General features: G+C 42.5%; 2 protein-coding genes across 13 annotated transcripts in view; one reads left to right on the top strand and one right to left on the bottom strand.

Annotated features, from left to right (window-relative positions):
- The window catches only part of NEK1 (NIMA related kinase 1), a 39,799-nt gene extending 23,878 nt beyond the window's left edge, over positions 1–15,921 (bottom strand). For 2 of the 9 annotated variants that reach the window (XM_088659850.1, XM_088659859.1), the window contains exons 1-17: positions 15,871–15,921; positions 12,332–12,479; positions 12,154–12,250; positions 10,812–10,909; positions 10,556–10,639; positions 9,837–9,904; positions 9,656–9,742; positions 8,297–8,351; positions 7,502–7,702; positions 6,272–6,332; positions 5,385–5,539; positions 3,778–3,837; positions 3,449–3,508; positions 3,279–3,326; positions 3,091–3,165; positions 735–910; positions 524–652 (exon numbers count right to left, since the gene is read on the bottom strand). In XM_088659850.1, the coding sequence (XP_088515976.1) occupies positions 524–652; positions 735–910; positions 3,091–3,165; positions 3,279–3,326; positions 3,449–3,508; positions 3,778–3,837; positions 5,385–5,539; positions 6,272–6,332; positions 7,502–7,702; positions 8,297–8,351; positions 9,656–9,742; positions 9,837–9,904; positions 10,556–10,639; positions 10,812–10,909; positions 12,154–12,250; positions 12,332–12,448 (1,571 nt within the window). In that variant the 5' untranslated portion in view covers positions 12,449–12,479; positions 15,871–15,921. Of the gene's footprint in view, positions 1–523; positions 653–734; positions 911–3,090; positions 3,166–3,278; positions 3,327–3,448; positions 3,509–3,777; positions 3,838–5,384; positions 5,540–6,271; positions 6,333–7,501; positions 7,703–8,296; positions 8,352–9,655; positions 9,743–9,836; positions 9,905–10,555; positions 10,640–10,811; positions 10,910–12,153; positions 12,251–12,331; positions 12,480–13,662; positions 13,721–14,211; positions 14,567–15,870 lie in introns of those variants that run through there. The other 7 variants (XM_035112224.3, XM_088659852.1, XM_088659863.1 and 4 more) reach the window with 4 other exon arrangements.
- A 108-nt stretch (positions 15,922–16,029) lies between these two features.
- The window catches only part of CLCN3 (Cl-/H+ antiporter 3), a 49,276-nt gene continuing 47,865 nt past the window's right edge, over positions 16,030–17,440 (top strand). For 2 of the 4 annotated variants that reach the window (XM_035111626.3, XM_035111621.3), the window contains exon 1: positions 16,030–16,178. The gene's annotated coding sequence lies outside the window, so the exon portion shown is untranslated. The remainder of the gene's footprint in view (positions 16,179–17,440) is intronic. The other 2 variants (XM_035111627.3, XM_035111622.3) reach the window with 1 other exon arrangement.

Here is a 17,440-nt window from a genome sequence, read left to right as displayed (position 1 = left end):
TCCTGCCAGTTTCTGTTGCCTGTCTTACAGGCAAGCAACTCTAGAGGCCTTAAAAAGGGGCAACCCATGATGTGTGAAGTAAATACAAATGTATCCTCTTGGACAATAGCCAGATACTGTACCACCACACAAATATATGGGTAAAACATTATGAAATGAATCCCCTAATGTTTGGGTTAAAGCTGTGTAATCTGAAAAAGTTTACTGCTCTGGATTATATAATCTAGCAAATATAAAATGAGGATAATTAAGCACTTTTTAAACTTGGACCCTCCCCTGCAATTGTTATATTGCTTGCACAATATACTTCTACAAGCTTGTTAACTTATTATATTAAATAGGTAAGCATTTTGGTTCCTAAAGAAATTAGTAATATCGTATAACAACTCTGATCTAGAGAGGCGGGCAGATGATTATGGTGTATCTATGACTGTCATTCACACTCTAGTGTTGGTTATTAAACTAAACAGACAGTGACAGAAACCTACACATACAGGACAGATCCACACATCATCAGTCCAACCTGTTTGCATTGGCTTGTCTAGACACCTCCTCCAATCTTTTCATTCTTTTTCTGATTGCATCAGCATCAGGTGAATGATGATGAACTGCAGGCCCATTAGGAACTCCTGCATTAATTCCAGGTGGTCCTCTGTAGATAAATATGCATAGCAATTTTCATTACTTTCATCTAGAATGACATGTTATTTCCTTTTTAACAAAGGCAGACATACCTTTCAATAGGCTCTGGACCATGTTTCTCTCTCAATTCAGCATCCCTTCCCTCTGTTACTTTAATATTTTCCTTTTGTTGCTGCATCTGATCAAAAATAGCATGATAGTGTTCATATCGTCCCCGACCAGGCACAGGTAAAGGCACAACAGCTCCTCCGCCTCCAAAAAACGGAGCCTAGGAATTTAAGAACAAGCTCTCATGTTATGATTCCAATGAGAACTGGCAGCACCTGCTCTCCTTAAGGTACCAGTAATAAAAGTCAGATTTAGATACTGTAATTAAGTGACTTCTGTATTACAATATCCGGCTAGTTGACGATACAAAGTGGCTTTCACTAATTTCTGACAATTATCTGATTACTATCAGCAACAGAGACCCATATACACTCGTGTATTTATTCCTATCCACCTTGTGGCTTCCTTTAAAAAATAGAAATGTTACATATTATTTGATGAAGAGTGCCATCTACAGCACTGTTAAGTGTCTCTCTTTTGACTAGAGTATAGGATCTACACATGCATTCATCTCACAGCATGTTCTGATCAACACTGTGCATTCATAGGATTGCATCTTCTGCAATGGTTATAGAAACCCACACAAATAAATTGTCTGTAACATGAAAAAATGTACAGTCTTCATCCTTGCATAGATTTGGATTGGACCTACTAGTTGAAAACTACAACTTAATTAAGGCTAAAAAACAAACACCTGCAAAGGTGGGATTTGGGGGGGGCGTGTCCATTGTATCTTATGCTATTTTGCATCCAACACAAAACGTGGCCCTCCAGAATGCCCTATCCAGCCCTCAGGACTCTCTTCAGGTCCCCTAGCCCCCCCCCCCAAGCTTTGTACTATGCCCTCAAGAACGTTTGCCTTGAGAGCTTTTGAAGCATTTGTGGCTGCAGGGTATTCTTGGACTGTGAAAATGCTTCTTGCCTGCTTAGATGCCAGGGAGGTGTGTGTATATATGACTTTCACATGGCTAGAATGGAACCGACTGTACAAAGGTAACAATACTGGGTCCATTGTTCAAGAAGTCAGTTTCTGTACATGCTGTAGAGCAGTGGTCTTCAACCCCCGGGCCACGGACCGATCCCGGTCTGTGGATCAATTGGTACCGGGCCGCCCAAGGAACATTTAAATACAATTAAATTAAAATTATTAAATCAAAACAATCTAAATAAAATATAAACAATCAACGTCCCCCCTCCCCCCTCAGCGGGCCGCGGTAAAATTATCAAACGTTGACTGGTCCGCGGCGATAAAAAGGTTGGGGAGCACTGCAGTGTAGAGGGAATCGAGGGGCAAAGGGGACTTGTCAACCTGGCAAAGTAGCTCATCTAGGAGGAGGAAAACTCTGACCCTAAACCTCCGCTGCCTTGCGGGATATCTTTGGGAGAAGAAAAGGCTAAGGAGTAAACCCTACACAAATCCGGAGCAGAGTCCCCAAGATTGTTAGATGGTGCCTTGTACGCCTCCTTCTGGCAACTCCAAGCTGGCACTAAACATATTGCTCTGCTTTTCTCAGTGAGGCCGAGAGGAGAGCCTCGTCATCTGGGCAGCCCAGAACCTCCATAAACACTGCCCAGGCTTGTGCACCGGGGAGATCACTTTGGTGTTGCTAACGCAGCAGTTAGACTTTGCCCCCAGAGGTGCACTCCATTGTCTCTCAAGACAGACGGATGCCAACACCACCTGTTGCTCTGCCATTTTTGCCTCTGGTCCTGCCGACCACTGGCATGCAGCCCCTGGAAGATTGCTCACAGAGGAACGCTGCCTCAGTCTGAAAAACATCCCCCACTTCTGGACTAAAGGGTGCTGGTAAGAGCTTGACAAGCACCTACAGATTATTTATAAGATTAGAAATAAGGAAGAACAGGTGTGTGCACATACACCGTTTATTCTGGTGTATAAGACGACTTTTGAAACCAGGAAAATCTTTTCAAAAGTTGGGGGTCATCTTATACGCTGGGTATAAGATCTGCGGTGGCCGCATACGGTGGGGTGGAGCTAAAAAACGGCCACGGCCGCATCCCTTCCGTATGTGGCGACTGTGCAAGCGGCTGCCACTTTCTTTTTGTGCAGGAAGGGGGGGATGCGCGGGGCTTTCCTCCCTCCTCCTTGCATGGAAAGAAAGCGGAAGCCACTTACTCTCTCTCTCCCCCCACTCGCCTCGGTGCCTGGAAGAAATAAAGAATTTTTTTATTTGGTGTGCGTTGGAAGTTTGGGATATACTCGTTACGGCAAGTATATCCCAAACTCTATATTTTGACTGGAAAAGTAGGGGGGTCGTCTTATATGCCCAGTTGCCTTATACGCCGGCATATACGGTACATTTAACAGCAGCTACCAACCTTGATTTCACCACTTCCACCGGCACTGAGCACATTCCTCCATCCTTGCTCCCTGGCTCTGTTTATTCTTTCCATCTGGAAAAGAGGACGTTTGTGTGTGTGTGTGAGAAAACGGGACTCCAAAAACTGATGAATATTTTGAACATGAAACTTTTAGAGTTAGAAGTGAAAAGTCAAAAGCATTTTACCCTTTCCTTCTCAAGTCTTCTCATCTGCTCAGCCTTGAGGAAACTGATCTGTAAGATGTTTTGAAATGATTAACATATTATACCAACCATCTGCTATGGTAACATATGAGACCTATTCCTCCATTCCATCGTTAAAAACTGAACAAAAATAGTGACTCTCTTTAATTTACCTGTTCACGCTGTCTTTTGTCCTTCTCAAAAATGTCATGTCTTTTTTTTTTAGCAGCTTCCTGGAAAATAAATACAGATTCAAACCCTGAGCCATTATTCCCTGAGAATTAGGTCAGGATGGTTAGGACTTCATAGTAAGAGGCATATTCTAGAGGTTTTTATACACACACACACACACACACACACACACACACACACACAGAAAGAGATATATAAAAATAAGGTTAGAGGATATCTAGTGGAAGGAAATAAGGAGGAAAGGTTTGAAGGTTTTGTTTTGTATTTAAAAGTATTTTGCTTAGTTTCCTTTGTTTCCATGTCTTTATACCTCAAACATTTTCCTCCTTTCTTCTACAGGTTTCCCTTTCTTCACTGGAGGTGGAGGGGCCTAAATAAAGAGTGAAACTACAAATTAGAAGGAATGCATGTACCATGTGCTGCAGAACGTAACTGAGCATGGAGAATCAATAACGCAGGAATAAACTAAGTTAACTTTGCAAACTTGCTACAGTATTAATCTTACAGTTTCGGCCTCTCCATGTGCACTGAGAAATAAAAACCACACTTTGGTCAGTGGATCTTATTGTCGGGAAACTACACATAGGACTTGATTTGATTTCAATACCATTGACTCCCTAGTAAATGCATCAAGTACTGAAGCCTTAATGTATTCTCAGCAGTACAGACAAAAGTGAACACCATTTTTCATCCATTCATTTATCTGATTGCCCAACAGTGTGACGAAGACAGCAATACTGACACAAGTATTTTGCTGTTTTTAGAGTTATTTTGTTAATAGAAAACAAAACATAAATAAAGTGCATCTCTATCCCTCCTCCCCTGCCACATCATACCAACTAACTTACACATGGGAGACTGCATGCAAATTTTAATGCCAGGTAAAAGCCAGTTGGTCTCACATCATGCGTCTATGGTGGAACATTTCAAAGTTGCCAAAGTTATCACTGTTTTAGCATAGAGAAATGAGGACATATAAGGAAAATATTTGACAGAATTCCCAACTAGAGTGACACTAAAAAAATTATATTTTTTGGTATGCTTATAGATTACTTGATGCAGTCAACGGAGTGGATTCCTGGTGATGGAAATTGGCAGGAAGCCCTAAAACAGGGCTTTTTGGGAAGGCTGGGCTTGAGCAGCCTAGGATCCATTGGATCCCTAGACAATCCTGCTGCATCTCATATTGTAAATAATAAAGAAAAAGACGAAGTCAACGGTAGATGACACAAATTTAAATAGTCAAATAAAACAAATCTGCTCAAATAAAAAGCAAATGAGATGCTAAATATTTAAGATGGTGCACGTACCAACAGGGTCAGTATAACATCATAACTTACTCATGAAGACCCACTAGGCTGTGCCACTTTATACTTTGAAATACCAAATCAACACTTTGATTCCACTGAGTTTTTGAAGCTTGCTTGTTGTTATTATAGCATTTTAGGTTTTCTTTTCAGGAATGTTTACTGGCAGAGTTTCTTTGCTGTTATTTTATTATATGGTCTTTGTACACTTTTTACACTGGGTGGAACCAAAACACGCTATAACACCTTCCAGCTGTGTTATGGGCCTTAATGCAGATATAATTGCATGCAGCGATATGTGAGCAAGTCCAAAACTATTCACAGCCAATCTATACTGGAATGTGAGTGGAAAGGCAACAGATGCCACATTGGATGCTTTGCACCTGAATGCGCATCACAATGCAATTGCACTAGTTACATACCGTGTTTCCACTCCCGCAAGGGAATCTATCAGTCGCTGAAACTATGCCCATGACAAGTTGACACAAACAAAATGCAGTTAAGGTTTAAAAGACACAAACACCAAAGTCCCAACATATAACATACACTTTCTCTACCACCCCCATCAAAAAGATATACTTTTGTTTCATTGCTGAATATTTTTTCTCACCTGTCGGCATTTAATCGAAGGCTTCTCATAGGGCTTTTTTGCTGCATCCCCAGACTTCTTAAGCATTAAAGGCACTCCATATTTAGCAGCAGGTTTTGTGATTTTTTGAGCTGGTGCAGCAGAAGCCAAGTTTTGTCCTTGAGCCGGTCTCTTTGCTATGCAAGAGAGAACACACACACAAAAAGAACTCCTTTACACAACACTGGGTTTCTTTAGGAACCTGTCCTAAGACTAAGGAAGATTCAAAAATAATTCTCTTCTTATCCAGAGTTAGGCATGCTGATATTATTTGGCTTAGGTACAACACACTCCATATAAGACTGAACTGGTTGAATGCTTATTTGAAAAGAGGAAGAGAAGACACAACTGTTATTCCTTACTTACTTATGACAAATATTGGTAACCTTTTATATTATTTCTTTCAAGTCTACATGTTCCCCACCTGGCCATGTGCCAAAGCAATCTTCACCTACATACCTGGCAAAAGGAATAGTTTATTATCTTAAATCAAAATGCTCTGGCTACAAGCTACATATTTGGAACTGATTCTGAAGCAACATTGCATTGTTTCAAACAAATTACTTGTAATATAAGTTAACAATAAGCAAGTTTTATAACTTGAGAAATTTCCCGTTAATACTGTACTGCTATCATGCACAAAAGCTGATCTGTGAAAATGCATTTCAAAACCAAGTTTCTAGATGAAGATTCCTTTCCTTATGCATAGGCTATCTTGGATGAATAAAAATGAATTCTAAACTAGGGGCTCTAAACGTCATGAATGTTCTGCATTTGCTACTGTCACCCGATACTCTGTTGAGAGATCAGGTCAATGATGTATTTGAATATGCTAATATGCACCTAAGAGGATTTTTTTCATATATTACCTGGTCCAGCATGAGGTCCAAACTTCTGAAATACTTTATGGCTAAATTCTTCTGCGATAAGCTGAAAGAATAATTTTACGTTAGAGAGTAACACAGAGTCTAACAGTTACTGGATGATGAATGAATTGAATAAATGTTTCCACAAACATTTGTTACAAAACCAGAAGAGTATATATAGAGATAGCTGTACCCTAACGTGGATGTTCATACCTTTTAAAAAAGCTGTTTACTAGTTATGAACCTGAACTCAAACTCATGGGAAGTTCTGAAGAAGAAATGTATAAAGCTCATTCACCTTGTCCCAGAGACAAACTGCGTACAGTGTTCAGTAATTACATGTTGGATACAGATTGCAATCTTTTTAACATTTCATCACATAAATGGCCTTGAACACACAACCAGCATGCAACATTTCAATGAGCCAATAAAGGTCACACTGTCACAAGGTGCATGTCTGAACTTTCCATGGAAGCTCTCTATGTGCTTGAGGAGGGGACCCCGTTATACTTTGACAAGATATTTTATGCTTTTAACAATGTACCTAATTAGAGAGGTATTTAAGTATTATCGAAAAATATTGTTCAAGGATGCTTTAGCAGGCTCTATTCAAGTTACTTACACATATGACTATGATTCTAATCTCAAAGTCTTATCTAAAATGTTGATGCCCTCTTTTATGTCAGGGCTGGGGAACATTCTCTCATGGGCAACCTTCCAGAGGTGGATGTGGCAAAAGGGTGTGACCAGGCACACACAACTCTTCAGGCAAGCAAGGGATATTATCACTGTTAATGAATACATTCCAGCCAGGTAAAAAATCACTAAACACAGAGCAGGACCCATGAGGGGTGTGACTGCAGTGGGAAGATGGCCTGGGCAAAGTCCCAAGGGCGTGATAGAGAGGTGTGAATTTGACCCCAAGGTCTGAGGTTCCACACCCCTGTATATGTAAACTACTTTGTTTATGTATAAGTATCTTAAATAATTAAAGTTTGAATTTGAAACGGTGTGTTAATTAAAATATATATATACTGCTTTACAGTGGCATTTCAGTGTTCTTATTCTATAGAAGAATAATCAAAAACACAGTAGTAACTAATTTGCTAACATACATAGATATATTGCACAGAACTGAAAGACTTCTTAATTAACAGAAGCAGCACATTTATGATGGGCTTCTTAAACTTATTGCATAGTAGACCATTTATGACAATAGGTCGAAGTACATACCTGGGGTGTTAGAAATTTTTCAATACGCTTAGCTATAAAAATTTTCTCCAATATGGAGTTGACTGATGGCCTATCCCTAGGATTTCTTTTAAATAACTGTGAAATCAGACCCCGGAGGTCATGGGAATAATGCACAGAAACAGGAGGAAATGATCCGGAAATTATCTTGAGTACCAGATTTTTCATATTTCCAGCTTCAAACTGCAGAGATAAGTGCAATTTGTATGTATTAGACAGTAGTAATGCCACAGCAAAACAGCAAAAGAAGACAACTGAATTTCTTAATGCTACAAAAATCAAAATTACTGCGTCCCCCCAGAAAAAAAGCACTGGTCAAAACTCATTGGGTTCAATTCTTTCCATTTATTATTTTTTTAAAAAAATTGCCACACATGTAAAGCTGAATGCATAAAAGTTAAATGTGTGCAAGTTGCAGGCTTACTGTAATTGCTCTAAGGCTGCAGAATGGGGGTAGAATCTTTTGGGGAAGTGAAATTCCCTCCCTTTTAAAAATCCCATCAACAATGTGGTACATTATCGAAGCCAGCTAACAGCTGTATTTGGGGCCTTGACTTGTGTCACATGCTGATACTTTAAATCTTATCATGGGTATGCAATTATCTATTACTGTAGTTCAATTCTCTCCTACCACCCCCTCCACATAACTACATAAAGTATACAATCAGCAGAACACAAGTGATTTTGATGTCAAAATACCTAAACAAAAAATATTGCATTTTCTGGGCATTGGAAAAAAAAGTTTCGTTTATGAAGTATTTAGAAATGTCAACTTACTGCATGTTTCAGTGTGCACATTTCATAGAGAACACAACCAAGAGCCCATATGTCACTAATGAAACAAGACACAGAACATTAGTTTCCACAGACCCCCTAGGTGATCAATAGTCTAGCTTGTGCTTGAAACTTGGGTTGGCTTGTATTACTTCCGGTCACCTTCTTAAATTCAGCTATGCCTATATATGTACATTTCAGCTGGGGCAAATTCTGCCATCCAAATGGTTATCCAAGCTTCTACGGTTGTGCAAATTGCAATGGCTGAAATTCTGTTCACTTGTGCAACATGCACCATCTAAGCAACAATGGGGACCTTATCAGCCTGCTTATAGCTTTTTGTTCTACTGGTTGCTTAGATAAGATGACTTTCTCATCCATCATTTGCCCTTTTCTCTGGGCCAGGTGCAAAGTTAAGGTAGGTCGTTTATGGAAGTGTAATTGGGTATCCACTTCCATAAATGAGCGAACTGTCATTTATGATCAAATTGTCAAATTACTGTATTATTTTGTTATATGGAAGACATTTATAATAATAATAATAATAATAATAATAATAATAATAATAATAATATATTAGTTATACCCCGCCCATCTGGCTGGGTTTCCCCAGCCACTCTGGGCGGCTTCCAACAGAAAAATAAAACACAATAATCTATTAAACATTAAAAGCCTCCCTGAACAGGGCTGCCTTCAGATGTCTTCTAAAAGTCTGGTAGTTGTTTTCCTCTTTGACATCTGTTGGGAGGGCGTTCCACAGGGAAATTTAGATTTCCCACTTCTGGTTCACATCTTGGACTGGCCTTGGGGTCAAAGCATATCAGTCTGGCCTAAGATAGTTATTATTCTTAACAGCCAGAAGGAAGCGATAAAGGGTAAGGGATATTTTATCTCTCCCTAACCCCATGAGTCAATTCTGACAGGGGGGTGGGGCCACCCACCTATCAGTAACCTCTCAGTAACCTGATGTCATCAGAGGTGGGTGACCCTGCCCACCTGTCAGTGTTGATCAGTAGGGATGGGAGTCTGCTTTGCCAGTGTTCCCTGCAAGGAATGTGTTGGCAAATCAGCACCCAGCAGGACTGAACCCTCTGCTCACCAGCTAGTGGAGAGTGCAATACTGCTGGCCGCAGCAATCTGCTTCACCAGCACATTCTCTACATGGAATAGATACTCTGCACTGCTCTCTGTTATTCAAGTGCCCCAAAATGATAACCAATGCTGAGGCTGGATAAAAGTGGGTTGGCTTCTGTGTTTTCACACAACAGTATGATGAAGTCAGTTGGATAAATTGCATTGCAGTAAAAGACTATGGCATCTACATACAACTGAAGATAAGTTAAGCCTACAGCTAAATACTACCTTTTATTGTTGTAAGGCTTATTCTCACAGATTTCTGGCGACAAGTAATACGGCGTTCCTATGCAAGTTCGAGCAAGTTCCACTGTACTAAAAATAAAAATATAATGAATTATAGTAGTACTGTGAATTATAGTAGTATTGTAGTACTGTGTGAATTGCGCAAAACGTATTTCAGTATTACCTATTAAGAACTCGAGCTATTCCAAAGTCCCCCAACTGTATTGTTCCATCTTTGGTTAAAAATATATTCTGGAGTAGAAACAAGAAAAATGCAGTACACTAACACAAAGTTAAATTCAGTAGAGAAGAAAGTAACTTATACCGAATTTGGCAATCATTACAAGAAACTATTTTTAGCTGAATGCATATTAACATTTCTTAGTCAGCTGTTATTAACAACTGATTGGTAACTAAGAGTATTTCCAAACAATTTTTGACAAATCTGTTTGCTTAAAGCTCATGAACATAATTGTAATATGTAACCTGAAAGCTAATCCCATGCACTCTAAACCAAGATATAAGCTTATACTGGAAATATGGGAAGGTGTGCATTCCATCTTGGTTTGTCTAAACTAACCATATTTAGAATAAACGTATCTCAGGTTCAGACCTAACAGGAAACTCAAGGTTGATTAAAAACTAAAAGTGAAAACTTTGTTCTTCTCTTGTACGCAAAGTGGAGGAGAGGAAGGAGCTGCCTTCTTGGTGCTCATATAACGTTGAACCATACTTTTAGCATTACATGTGAAGTAAGCCTTAGCCTGTAAGTGCACAAACCCTTGTTCTTTCTGGAAAGTCCTGACATAGGTTTGTTCTCTCATCAGTGTTTCGGAGAAAGTAGGCTAAAGCCTAGCTATTAGAATATTGACATTCAATAAAAAAAAGTTTCAATGAACTTACTTGTGACTTTATGTCTCGATGCAATATTTTTCTGTCATGCACATGTTTCAGTGCTAAGCAGATCTGCACAAACCAGTCCATGATCTAAAAGAAGTTAGAATTGACATTGCATTTCAGAGGCAAAGCAAAAGTCAGAATTGCAACCACATTTTTTCTGGTTGGCACCAATGCCAGCCATTATTGTGGACGTAGTGGGTGTCTATCAGAGCTAGAACATCTACAGTTATCAAGCAATATAAATCTTAAATCCTCTTACCTGGTCTTCTGAAAACAAGACACCTTTCTGTGTATTAATTTTTTTAAACAGGTCTCCTCCTTCACAATAGTCCATCACTATGTAAAGACAGCCACCTTCTGTAAAATACATACATACATACATACATTCACACAAGTGTTAATTTACACTTCACATTGCACCACACTGGCCAGTAATTTGTTTAGCTTCCATTACTGTGTATTTTCTAACTCATACAGGAGACATGAAAAATTGTAGACTTGCTGCCCAATCCAGATCCAGATCAGGCTATTTCTGGCCCATGCCAATTTTACATGTGTTCATTTATATAAGTCCATTCCGTGGATAGGCAAACTAAGATGCAGGGGCCAGATCTGGTCCAATCGCCTTCTCAATCGGGCCAAAGGACGGTTTTTACATGAATAGAATGTGTCCTTTTATTTAAAATGCATCTCTGGGTTATTTCTGGGGCATAGGAATCTGTACACCCCCCCAAAAAAAATATAGTTCGGCCTCCCCACAAGGTCTGAGGGAGAATGGACTGCCCCACTGCTGAAAACGTTTGCTGACTCCTGGTCCATTCCATCCATCGTTCATCCCAGACACTGAGATTCAGCACTGAGGGCCTTCTGGCATTTTCCACACTGTGAGAAATGAAGCTACAGAGAACCAGGCAGAGGGCCTTCTCAGTAGTAGCGGCCATCCTGTGGAATGCCCTCCCCTCAGATATCAAGGATATGAGTAACCTTTAGAAGACATCTGAAGGCAGCCATATATAGGGAAGCTTTTTAAGGTTAAATGTTTTACTATGGTTTTTATATATGCTGTAAGCTGCCCAGAGGAGCTGGGGCAACCCAATCAGATGGGCAGGGTACAAATTATTTTATTATTATTATTACTACTACTACTACACTTCCACATTAGTCTGATTTTTTAAAAAGAAAATTCAAGCAAAATTTTGTATTAATATATGTATCTTATCTGAAACGCATTTCTAAACATACTTCACTATAAAATGAGGTTGTTTTTTTTTAAAAAAAAGCACACATATTTTGGTTAATTTTTTCTGAGCTGAGAACAGTATGGGAAGGTTCAGAGAAGCGTGATATCTAAAAGATAACTGCGTTCTGATCTGCATATTAGACTGGGAGATGGAAATTAGGTCAGTTTGCTTAGTAATGTGGGCCTAATGAAAATCTTCTCCATCCCTTCTTTTAAGTAAGCACACACAGAACTGCAGCATGCAACAAGAAATACTAAACAGAAAACTGGACGTTGAAAGGCAACACACAAACCCCAAATCAGGCACTTCAATCCAGTTCAGCTTTTTTATTTTAGATGCAGAGTTATTTTTAATCCTAACCTTCAAATGATTCTCTGTATAGCACAATATTTGGATGTTTCATGTTTGCCAGTACTGCAACTTCTCTCCTTGATTCTTCTCTCTCTTTATTTGACATCTTTAAAAGAAAAGCATTGTTTGTGAAAATATAAATATAAGGAAAGATGTAATGAAAGGAAATGAAACTCAAGAGACTCACCTTGGATATATTGATCTCCTTAATAACATATTGTTTGCCATTTTCCTTTGCTTTAACCAGAATTGCTTTTCCAAAAGATCCTTCACCAATCTTTTGCACCTTAATATATTTGTCCATGGTACTTTGCTAAGGCATCCTTATGTATGGGCTAGGGAGAAAAAGTGAACTTTTTAACGGAATAACCAAGTTGCTCTTTTTGTATCTGCCAGATCAATTTATGCATCATAAGCCAGTTTCCAAATCACTTGTCTTTTTAGATGCCATCAAGCCATTACTTTTAGCACTCAGTATGACATACCGACTTTATATTAATCACACTGACCTCATCCCCAAAGTCATGTGGTGGCATTTAGTCTAATGTAATACATTAGACCAGACATCCCCAAACTTCGGCCCTCCAGATGTTTTGGACTACAATTCCCATCATCCCTGACCACTGGTCCTGTTAGCTAGGGATCATGGGAGTTGTAGGCCAAAACATCTGGAGGGCCCCAGTTTGGAGATGCCTGCATTAGACTGTTGTGGTACATTATACATGGGGCCCACCTTACCCTTGAAGACTGCTAGGAAAATACCACTGGCCCACAACATGGCTGCCCAGTCACTGGCTACTATGGCCATAGGGGGCATATTTTTTCAAGTTTAAAAGACCAGCACTGCTTACTAGTTTTGAGGTTGTTAGGGCAAGGTACAATGCAAAATTGTGTTTTTGACCCTACAGAGTTTGGCAGTCAATTCCACTCATCTGGGATGAAGAACCCATGATCTGCAGTGGTAGAGCACATGCTTTGCAGTAACATGTCTCACGTTCAATTACTGGTGTCTCCAAGTAGGGATGGTAAAGACTGCTGCCTTAAACCCTGGAAAGCCTCTGCTAGTCAGTGTTGACAAAACGGATCTAGATGGCACAACAGTCCAACTTGATATAATGCAGAAGATGCTTTTCGACTCCAACTCCCGGGGTTCAATCCCCATCGTCTCCAGATAGGGCTGGGAGAGGTGCAATCTGAACAAGTGGAGAGCAGCTATCAATCCGCACGACAACGTTGAGCAAGAGATGGACCAATGATCTGACTTGATGTAAGGCAGCTTCCTATGTCCTTCTGTATTCCCCAGATAAGGTGCACAGAATTGCAGCCCAATGCTACAATCATTAATATGATTAGTATAGCACATACACCACTTTTGCTGTTTTAGTACGGTAATATTTTGCTCTACCACTTTGTAAACCCAGTTTTGCCAAAATTTAGAAAACATGGAGTTCGGGCCTTTCAAAGTTATTAAAATTGGTTAACTACAACTCGCCTAAGCTGTAATGAATTAGAACTTACTTGGTACAATGTAAGGTGCCTTGTTTTCAACCAATTTTTATTCACTTCTCTGAAACGCCTGTAAAAAGCGGTTCGTGTGTAAAACCCTATTAGTTTAAGACCTGACAATACCCAGCAACTCAACCGTTCTCGATAAGGATGCTAACGGGTGGGAAGGGAGGGGCTCCTCATACTCCCCGTTGACGAAGTGGAGTGACTGACTTTCAGGCCATGGGAGTTACTCCGCGGCATAGCTGCCAAGTTTTCCCTTTTCTCGCGAGGAAGCCTATTCAGCATTAGGGAAAATCCCTTAAAAAAAGGGATAACTTGGCAGCTATGCTCCGCGGTAACTACATCGCATTTAAATACTGGAGCCCACTTCATGAACCTCTGCGCGGCAGCGTCCCAGGAGGAAAGAGGCTCACCTTCCTCCACCCATGTGCCCTTCGAGGAGCGAGCCTTCCCTCCTCAAAAGCGCCAATGCGGCCCCCGACACACCCATCGCTGCAGCAACAGCGTCGGCGACGACAACAAACAGGGCACAGCAAGGCACGAAGCGAGGCAACTTACTAAGCAGGAGCCCCAAGCACGGGAAGCAGGGAGGAGAAGCAGCCAGGCACCGCTGCTGCTGCTGCTGCAAAGCGAGCTGGGAAAGCGCCAGGCCCCCCCCCTCCTCAGGCTTCTTCCCTCCCGACCCTCAGCCTCTCCGGCCCCGCCACCTCTTTGCCGAACCCTGAGCCCACCTCACCCTTTTTCCAGAAGCACCAACCGAACCCGAGCTCCGCTCCCACCCCTTTCGCGTTGCTATAGGACGGCGACATCAAACCTCCGCCCTGCCATTGGGCGAAGCCGTGGCCCTGAAGGTTCGGATGCACCACAGAGGGAGCGCCGTCAGCGCCTGCTTACAGCTTCACCCTGGTAACGCGGGAGAGAGAGAAGGTCACGTGACCCAAGTACCAAGTGAAAGCAGCGGATTGGGAAGGAGGCGCGGGGGGGGGGGGTTGAGGGTGAGCACCGGGAGGCCCGTCAATGCATGCGGCTACTCCTGCCTATTATTGCGTCTATACAAAATAAAATAAAAATTCATTCCAGTAGCACCTTAGAGACCAACTAAGTTTGTCATTGGTATGAGCTTTCGTGTGCATGCACACTTCTTCAGATATTATTGCGTGTAGTTAATGTTTCCCCAGCCCGCTTAATGTCTGAACATCCGTAGAGAGAGAGGGAGGATGGTGGAATATGGTCGGCCTACAACCTGCACAAACATTTTCCATTTAACTATCTATGCAGGTATGTGACCAAATCTTCCTTCATCGTCTCCTCGTCTCCCGCATTGCCACCTCGTTTATTTATGTTTGGATAACTGCAATAAAAACATGTATTCTAGTACAGTTTTTTAATAAATGCTTACAGTATTTTGAAGATTATCTCTTATCCAATCCGCCCCATCCCCTTTCACATGGCATTGCTGAAGTCATTGCTTGGTAGGCCTGAAGTATCTCCCCGTTATGATGGGGATAATAATCTACAACCAACGTGTGTTGCCAAAATGTCCTATTGCGAGAAATGTCCACATAACTCTTGTTCAAATTTATTTTTCAGGAACCGTGCAGTAAGGCTGCAATCCTACATAATATATACACAGCCCCCTGGCAGTAAGGCTCATTGTGAATTCAACTCAGAAGTTGTTGTTTATTCGTTTAGTCGTGTCACGAAGAGTCGGACATGACTAAACGACTAAACAACAACTTCTGAGCAGACAAGAGCAGCAGTGTTGCATTAGTGGGTAATCTTAACTGCGGGCAAGGAGTATTCTATATTTTCCCTATTTTAGATGCATAGTGTATATATATATATATATATATATATATATATATATATATATATATATATATATATATATATGTATATAAAATAAATAAAAACTTATATGATTACCGTTTGTACCACACATAAACAGTACCAAACCCTTACAAGCACCACATCTCATGCGACGGCGCTGTTAAGATTGAAACCTCAAAATGCCGCGGGGAACACCAGCTTTGCTAATAGCAAGGCTCAGTCCTGTCACTTGGCAAAACTTCAGGCGGACTTAAGGCGGCTGAAATTCCCGTGCAGCCGAGCGCTACCTAAACCCAGCGCTCTGTTCTTGCGGACATTGCGAAGACCAGCGGGCAGCGCTAACATCCTCGTACAGAGCGCGCACGCGCGGAGCCCGGGCCCACCTACCTTTAACACCGCCCAGTTAAAGCGCTCGCGTCCCCGGCACTGTCTGCGGCTGCGCCTGCGCGGCCGCGGAAACACTTATCACCCCCTCTTTTTCGAAGGGGAAGGGCGGGGTTCCGCTGAGCCGAGCGCCGATTTCTTGACGCTGATTGGCTGAGGCGTGACCTCGAGGCGTGGGCTGCGCGTGAAGACCCGCCCCCGCCACCCCGCGTTAGTTGGGCGGGAGGCGGCCGAGTCTCTCCGTCCGGCCCGACGAAGGGAGGATGTGTGAGCCCTTCTGCCGGGATCACCAGGCGGCGCCACACGGCCAGGTAGGGCGGGATGCGGCTGAAGCGAGGGAGCCGAGGCGGCGCCTGAGTGGCCTGGGGAGCGGGGAGGGCGAGGCGGGACGCGGTTCTCGCCTCAGGAAGGTGGTTGTGGCGTGAGGGGAGGCGGAGGGGAGCCTGCTGGAACGTGCCAGGTGATCCCGGGGCGAGAGGGTGAGGCGTCTGCGCTAAGGGGGTGAGCCCTTGCATACCCCTCGCCTCTGGAAGGCTCCTCTCCGCTGGCCGGGAAAAGGAAGCGTCATGCCGTACCCTGCCGTTGACATCGGCCCGAGGATATCCATGGGGCGGGGAGGATGGCCAGGCCACCTTCCTGCGCTCGCGACCCCCGTTTCCATTGATGGAATCTGCCTCTTGCCAAAGGGAAGGCTCCCCCCCCCCAATGGTGCTGCCCTCCAGCTGCATGGCCCCCTAGCGGGGTTTCCTTCTGAGCAAATAAGTCCAGTGCCCTTCTGGAATCACCAAAGTTGCATAGGCAACTGTAAGCGAAGTTGGTTCTCCGATGGGTTTGTAGGGTTTGTATACATGCCTACTCGGAAGTAGTGTTATTTACTCCCAAGCAAATCTGTGGCCTTGATGTTTGACAGCTTGTGTTGCAACATTAATATGTGGCAATTACCAGTATGCGTTGATTTGTACTCCTCAGCAATGACTGTAATTAACTTGTTGGCGGGTAGAAAATACACTTGCATAGTTCTCACAAGTCCCATCCTAAGTCTCACAAAGGCAGCTGTATTTCCCGGCCCCCCCCCCCGCAACCTGCTGCCATTTAAATGTTTTGGACTATAACTCTTGTCAGGGCAGATGACTGTTGTAGTCTATCTATAACATCTAGTCAACACCAGGTTGGGGAAAGGCCGCTCTAAGAAGTTTCACTCACTTTCTTAATTAATGAGCTATATGCTTACCTAAAAATATTTTTATTGGAAGCTAAGTGTAAGGCTGACTCCCTACAGGGAGCTAGCCCCCATCATCCTAACGTCCACCTCGCCAAGCACAGGGAGCAGCAGTGGGTCTGAGGCAGCCAGGGGGGAAGGGACAGACTCTGAGGGAGAGAGCAACCAGCGTGTGGAAAGATGGAAAAGCCCAGGGGAGGAGAGATGTAGGCAAGGGCTCTGGGATGCTGGAGAGCCATTGCAGCGCTTTGGCCTGGAGGAGGCTGAGGGGGCATCGCTCCTTCCGGCGCAAGAGTTAAGGAGAGCACCGCAACGCAGGTCAAGGGGGAGGCATTTTTGGGGTGCCCCGACTAC

Source organism: Zootoca vivipara, chromosome Z1 (genome assembly GCF_965207765.1).
Source record: "Zootoca vivipara chromosome Z1, rZooViv2.hap1.1, whole genome shotgun sequence".
NCBI lineage: Eukaryota > Metazoa > Chordata > Lepidosauria > Squamata > Lacertidae > Zootoca > Zootoca vivipara.
Note: the sequence above shows the minus strand (reverse complement) of the source record. Positions and strands in the feature narration are given on the sequence as shown.